Raw genomic sequence first — 8,023 nt, forward strand, 5'->3', positions numbered from 1 at the left:
TTAACTCGTTTTTATTATGATTAATCTTGCATTATTATTAAATTGTGTTAAGCATGAAAGTGATCAAGGCGTTTTGTTCTGCACTATGAGAAAAACTTCCAATCCAAATGTAACCTACCCGGTGAGTGTGTGAGTATTTGCTAACCACTTTGAGCCGTTTTCCAAGATTCTTATCGGTTAAGCTTATGTTGTATATAGATCTCTATACCGATTTTTGATAGAATCTTGATGACTTTCTTTTCTTTCTACCTTGAACTGTTGCCATTTGATATGGTAAGGATTGATTCCTTTTTGCCTTAGAATATGGAGCATTCTTAGTGATGTCTTGGTAATATACAAGTTGGGGAGAATGAAATAAAGGTGTACATTGGTGAGGATATATCAAAAGATAGTGCTCAAGGGGTATATATATTTATGTTTATAATAAAGAAAAGAAAAAGAGTAGAAAAAAAAATATATATGAAAAAAAAAAAAAAAAAAAGAAAGAAAGAAAAAAATTTGTGACCCTTGAGCAAGTAATGAATAATGTGGTAAACTTGGTTGTTTAGGTTGTGATAATTGAATTTGAATGCTTTCTTAGGTTTTGACATTTTCGATTCAATGGCCGTGAGATATGAGACACTTCCTTGTTAACCAAGCCAAGCTACAACCCGAAAGTCCTTAGTGATTCATGCTTATACACTTTTTTATATGTCTTATGCTTAGATGAGTTTATAATTAATTCGGTGTGTTTGCGTCATTGTCTGGTGAGTGTTAGGATCCTCCATTTTTGTTCTCTCAGTAGAGAAATACGTAGGTGTGATACATTCTTGAACTTCTTTTGCTTTGTGGAATTTCTGACATAGAATTTGTATATAGGATTAGCATTGTTATCATGGTACTTTGATGAAAACTGGTAAGGATTGATCTTTGTGTACTTTTGGAATTTGAACCATTCAATTGTTCTTGTTTCTACCTTGCTGTTTCATTTGTGATATTTTGTGTTCCCGGTAATTTATCATTGTTTTGTTTGAGGACAAACAAGAGTTTAAGTTGGGGAGAGTTGTTAGGTGCCAAATTGTGTTTATATTTAGTTTAATTAATGGCACCTTTCGACCGTTTTTATCGGATATTCGTACAATTCCCTGAAGTTTTAGATAATTATTTATAGTTTATAATATTAAGCTTTCATTTTATGTTAATATGTGTTTTAGTTATGATTTTGTAGGTTTTAGCCAATTTTAGGGAAGTTTGGAGCTTGTTTTGAGCTTTGCAAGAGAGTGCCTGGCAGAAGTAAGCGCGCGTCGCGCGGAGATGTGGGCGCGTCGCGCCCTGGGCAAGATATTTTGGAGCTTCAAAGCAGAGAGTTGCGCGCGTCACGCGCATGGGCGGTTTAAATTTTTTAAGTGTATTGGCGCGAAGCGCGCTGGAGGGCGCGACGCGCCCTAGACAGAAAATGATTTTACTATATAAAGAGTAATTCTGATTTTTGGAGGGGGACATTACATTCTTAAGAGCTCATAAACCCTAATCACTGTAGCAAACTAATAGTTGAAGATTGGAAGCTTTGATCGTCGATTAATCGCCTTTGATGCTTGTTGATCTTCATCCTTTACTTCTTGAGCAAGCTACCATTCTCATGGATAGCTAAATCTCTTTTGTATCAAGATAAGATGTAATCTTCCTAGCTTTTTGTATGTGTTCTTGTGAATATATTATGTATGAACAAGTGATGATCAATATAGATGGTTTAGTTTGTTTATTAAAGCTTTTTCTTTGGTATAAGTGTTTGAGACATCAATATTTGTATCTAGATCTAACTTTATCATCTATCAAACTATAAATTGCAGACATGGATTTAGCGTTTGATGTTTACTTAGTATCGGTTTTAAAACGTTATTTGTATTGTTTAAAGGATGGAGAAATCGTCGGTTAAACAATACGGTAAATCTAACTATATCATTGCGGACACGGATGATATAGGCGTCGATACGTAATTATGTTGATCGTTACCATGTTCATATACGTATATTTATAAGGAGACATACAAATTTAGGTCGATGAAATCGAATCTTGATACATTTTCTTTAACTTAGAACTTTCATTAATTTACTCTTTGCTACTAAAAGAATTGAATGATCTTTTGCAAACCTAAAACTAAAGTAACATTAACTCAAGACAAAATAGGCTATAGAACGGCGGTGATATCGCAATAATCCCTGTGGATACGATAATAACGAAAAGTACACCACAATACTCTTTCAACAAAAGCTCATTTTAACGTTAATCTTTGGATATCTTGATGATATAGTAAATCATTATAGATTAAGCTCAAACTTTATAGGTATGATCTATATGATATTATGTTTCAATCAAACGGTTGAATTTAAAAAATATTAATTCGAGATGTAGTTTTTGAACGAGTGTAACTCGTGGTGTAACTCTTCGGGTGTAATTTGATCCCTCCTCATATATATATATATATATATATATATATATATATATATATATATATATATATATATATATATATATATATATATATATCCAAGCACTCCAATTAGGATTTGTGAAACCCTTCCGAAGTGAATTTTGTGAAATAAAGCTTTTTATTGATGCTTGTTTGATGAATGTGAGTGTCTTGATGGCAACTTGCATGTTTAAGTTTGCAGGTTATATCATATGAAAGGAACTCACTTAATCTAAAAATTTAAGAAAAAAAATTCAAATGATTAAATTTATCACAGACTTATGTTAACACAATAAATCACTATAAATAGATAAAAATTAGCAATATTTAATTCTACAAAGTGATAAATTCTAAGTCATGCAAATTTATACTAGAATTTAAGAGAGATTGTGCACCAGATTTATATTGGTTCAACGTGTTCGTCCCCGCTTTACACTTAGTCCAATCTTCAATGGTGAACCATTAAAAATTCATTAGGTCTTCCACTATTTCATAAATTTATACAAGAATTTTTGTAACAACAAACAATTAAGATAGCTGTGAATACTTCAAGATAAAATACTAAGCAAACAGAGGTCTAAATTTGGATTTCCCTTATGTTGTAGAAGAACACTAAAAACTGCTAAATTTATAAGATCTTCATTCGATTTTGAGTCAATTTCCTTCCTAGATCCAAAGTTCTACTCCAATATTTCGTCCGCGTCAGTTTTCACTCAACCCTATTGAAATTTCTTTGTTTAAACCGTTGTTCTTCTGAATAATTTTAGAAATTATCAACTTCGTCTGCAACAACCTGAACTTAATTTTGTCGAAGTCTTCATTAGAGAAGAAAATAATCTTTTTCTTTGTGGGAGATGATCTCTAGACACCATAATCACAAAAATTATTTCTTTAATCTAATACGCATAAAAAACTTCACACAAAAATTAGCTTCCTTAAGTACCTTACAACTACCACTCAACACTCAATCTTTAGAGTTGAGTACTACAACAATGAGGTTCTTGGTTCAAGATTGAAGATAATTGGTCATATGAAGAATCTCACATAACTTTTAAAATAGGACTAACTCAATCAATATGCTATGAAGTTTTTCTATAAACTTGACTTGAGAGAGAGGGTGTGAAAGAAAGAACACTCGTGATTTTTCTAGATTTGTGAAAATATTATTTTTATTGATTATGATTGAACCATCTATTGAGTATATAGACACAATGACTTATATAGGTGTTAGAGGTAAGACACGAAATAGGTGAAGCATTAAGTAGTTGATTCGAGTCAAATTCTATATTTGAATCATATGAAAGAATGAGTTGAATCAAGATGATAAATTTTAAAAATTGCTTGTTTGATTCAGATCTTAATTTTAATCATGTAATTTGCATCAAACAATTACATAATTCGAATCATATAACCAAAAGTGACTTTCAAAAAAATTTATTGGATCGTGATTCGATTCATCTTGGTAGTGATTCACATCAAGATAATTGTAAGCGATAGATCAAAGTACAATACTATAAAGAATGATAAAATCAAATAACGATAAATTGATAAAATTAAATTATAAAAAAACAATAATTCTGAATAACTATTCAAATCAAATTTTTATTTGAGATATTTATGAAATTTTTTTTATACAAAATTAGGCTATTATATATATATATATATATATATATATATATATATATATATATATATATATATATATATATATATATATATATATATATATATATATATATATATATATATATATATATATATATATATATATATATATATATATATATATATATTACAAAAAGTTTCCTTTTTAATGTGAAAATCGAATATTTAGCATAAAAGGTATATTATTTCTTACTTTTCACTTTATATTATTATCTGAAACTAAAAAAGCAAGATAAGTTGACTATATATGTCTAAGCAAGCAGGTAAGCATAATCCAAAATGTTTTGAGTGTACGACTGGTTTCAAAAGTCGTATCACTTTATTTGATTTAACTAATAAACCATAATTAGTGAGAAAGAAAAGCAATGATTAAATTAAATGAAACTTTTCAATAATTAGATTTTTATGTTTCATTGGGTTAATAAGCTACGTGGGGCATGAATTCCAATGAGTGATTATAGAGACGAGAAGTGATTTTTATATCCTTTTTACCCTAAAAGATTATGCAAAATTTTGTGAGAGTTGATATCAATCTTTTTCCAAATTTCTACTTCAAGAAAGAGATGGGTGTGGGGTATATAGAGAAGGAAAAAGAATTCTCCATATACAACCAATAACCAATTTGATGAATTAAATTAGTTATATTTATCTCCTATTTTATTCGATCTTCACATTAATTGGGGTCCCATTTCTATCTTCCTAATTTTTTTAATAATTAATAATAATCTTAAATAATACACATACAAAACGATGAAGTTTGAAATTCGAACTTAAAACAAAATATTCAAATTTAATAATATGGATTCGCTAAAGACTCACAACAACGAATTTAATTACATAGATTTAATTTAATATTTTGATAAACAAGACTAACCTCAACTCAAAATTTTAAGGTGATAAGTGTTAAAACGGCTGGTTTTTAACACTTCAGTTGGCGTAACCGGTTACGCTGTTTGCCAAAATCGGTTACGAACCCGTGAAACAGATTTATTAGCGTTGTTGTAGTAGTGTAATCAATTACGTTGTTTGCCGTAACTGGTTATACTGAAGCTGAATTGTTTTTCTGTTTCTGTTTTGGCAGTTTGTTAATTCCAATCACTTTTGTAACATGTACTATATAAGGAGCTCATTACTCCTATTATTGTTAAATGCCAATTTGTCTACTCATCCTCAATTACTCTCTCTCTCTCTCTCTCTCTCTCCCACTCTCTCTCTCTCTCTCTCTCTCTCTCTTATTCTCTCTCAATTTCTTTAATCTTCATCTTCTTCAATTGTTCATTTTCTCCATTGATAAACTTTAATTTGATTCGTATGTTCCAACATTTGGCATCAAGAGCACTGGTTCTGATCTGATTCCGCTGCAACAATAAGTACCAATGATCGAATCCCTACCAATTTACCGATTCTTGATTCGAAGAATTATGATAAGTGGTCTAAGCAAATGAAAGTGTTGTTTGGATATCAAAATGTTCTTGATATCGCCAACAATGGTGTCACACCACTTGGGGCTGAACCCACATCTGCACCTTAAGCCACCTTCAAGGAAGAGAAGAAGAAAGATCACAAAGCTCTCTTCTTGATAAACTCTTGCGTCGATAGTGATAATTTCGAAAAGGTCGGTGATTGCGAGTCCGCGAGGCAAGCTTGGTTAATTCTGGAGAAAGCATATGTTGGAGCTGCGAAGGCGAAGGTTGTGAGGTTACAAACTCACAAGAGGCAATTCGAGTTAACGCAAATGGAAGAGAAGGAAACGATCAACGATTATGTGACCCGTATTACGCGTTTGGTGAATCAAATCAAATCGTGTGGGGAAACTATTTTAGAGCAGAATGTTGTGTCAAAAATCTTATGTTCTTTAATGTCAAGATTCGACAACATTGTAGTGGCTATTGAAGAGTCGAAGGATCTTGCGTCATTGAGCAAGGATGAGCTTCAAAGTTCCTTAGAAGCACATGAACAAAGAATGGACGAGAGAGGAAGCAATAAGGCAAAGGTGGAGATAGCTTTGCAAGCTCGTTTCAATGAAAAGAGTAAAGGTTCGAAAGGGAAATGGAATTCGAAAGGGAATCAAGGTGGTGGTGATTCTCAAAATTCGAAGGGACAAAAGGGTGAGAGTAGCAACTCAAATGGTTATGGTGATCGGAGCAACGCGAAAGGTGGAAAACTGAGAGACATGAGCAAAATACAATGCTGGAAATGTAAGAAACTTGGGCATTTCCAAGCAAAGTGTGGTGCTAAACAGTGGGAATCTAAAAGGGGTGAAGCCAAGGTTGCGAGGCAAGAGGTGGATGATAAAGCCACACTCTTGATGATGATTACCGATGAGTTTGGTGGCATGACAGAGGTGCTGGACAGCAGCTGCAAGTCACGAGACAGCAGCTGCAGTAGTGCAGAAAACGCGGCAGATTTGGGCTCGGAACAAAATGTGATGATTTTGGTTCGAGATGAAACCCAGGGCAGTGAGGAGTGGTACTTAGACTCTGGTTGTTCAACGCATATGAAGGGGAGAAAAGATTGGTTTGTGCAAATCAATCAAGTGGCAAAAAATAAAGTGAAGTTTGCGGACGATTCCACTCTCATGGTCGAAGGTGTCAGTGATGTGTTGATCGAGAAAAAGAATGGTGGACATTCTATGATCAAGGATGTGCTATATATTCCAGGTATTAGGTGTAACCTTTTGAGTGTTGGACAATTGCTTGAGAAAGGTTACAATATACGTTTGGAAGATAAGATCTTGCGAGTTGCCGATGCTAGTGGTGTGTTGATCCTAAAGGCTCCTATGGCTACCAATAGGACTTTCAAGGTTGAGCTGAAAGTATTGGAGCATATGTGTTTAACTACAACTTCAAGTAGAGAGGAGTGGTTATGGCACTATCGTCTCGGTCACTTGAATTTTTGTGATCTCAAAGCGTTGCAACAAGAAGGTATGGTTACCGGGATGCCACACATCAATATTCCAGCTGAGTTGTGTGTGGAATGTGTAAGGGAAAGCAACACAAAGGGAGTTTTAGAAAGGATGTAGGTCAAAGGACCAAAGCACACCTTGAGGTGGTGTACTCCGACGTTTGTGGGCCTATGCAAGTAGACACATTCGGTGGCAATAGATATTTTGTCACGTTCATTGACGATTTTAGTAGGAAGATATGGACTTACATCATCAAGAGAAAGGATGAGGTGTTTGATGTCTTCAAAAGGTTTAAGTCCGTGGCGGAGAGGCAATGTGGTCACAAGTTGAAGATTCTCAAAACGTGTGGTGGAGGTGATTATACCTCGGTTGCGTTTGGGAAGTATTGTGATGAAGAGGGTATACTGCGTGAGGTTGTACCACCATATACGCCACAACAAAATGGTATTGCCGAGAGGAAAAATCGCTCAATTATGAACATGGTTCGAAGCATGTTAAGCGGTAAAAATCTACCGAAGGAACTATGGGGAGAAGCGGTCTCTACAGCCACGTACTTGTTGAATCGATGTCCGACAAAGAAGCTTGAGAAGCTTACACCGGAAGAGGTTTGGTGTGGATTCAAATCGAATCTAAGTTATTTGCGAGTTTTTGCTTCGGTGGCTTATAGACATGTGTCGGGTCAACTTAGAAAGAAGTTGGACGACAAGGGAGAGGAAATTATTTTCGTTGGATATCACTCTATAGGATGTTAGAACAAGATTTGTTCTGATCAATATTCTTAGTTTTGATGATAAAAATGTATATGAATTTTGCTTGAGATAATGTGGTACTCTAATTCTATGCAATTTCTATTTCAGGAAATATATAAAGAGTATGCACAAATTCAGCGCAAGAAGCACTGACTCAGAAGGTTCAAGTATGCAACATCAGAACATGCTCTCGCAAGACATCAGAAGATGGTCAAGCAGAATCAGAACATGGTCTATTGAAGCATCAGAAGAACT

At 33.8% G+C, this 8,023-nt stretch overlaps 1 protein-coding gene across 1 annotated transcript; it reads left to right on the forward strand.

The window, feature by feature from the left end:
- Positions 1-5,849: 5,849 nt before the first annotated feature.
- LOC131628503 (uncharacterized) lies at positions 5,850-7,136 on the forward strand. Its single transcript, XM_058899340.1, has one exon. The coding sequence runs from the start codon at positions 5,850-5,852 to the stop codon at positions 7,134-7,136; it is 1,287 nt and encodes a 428-aa protein (XP_058755323.1).
- The last annotated feature ends 887 nt before the right edge of the window (positions 7,137-8,023 follow it).

This window comes from Vicia villosa, unplaced genomic scaffold (assembly GCF_029867415.1).
Source record: "Vicia villosa cultivar HV-30 ecotype Madison, WI unplaced genomic scaffold, Vvil1.0 ctg.000458F_1_1, whole genome shotgun sequence".
In the NCBI taxonomy this organism is placed as follows: domain Eukaryota; kingdom Viridiplantae; phylum Streptophyta; class Magnoliopsida; order Fabales; family Fabaceae; genus Vicia; species Vicia villosa.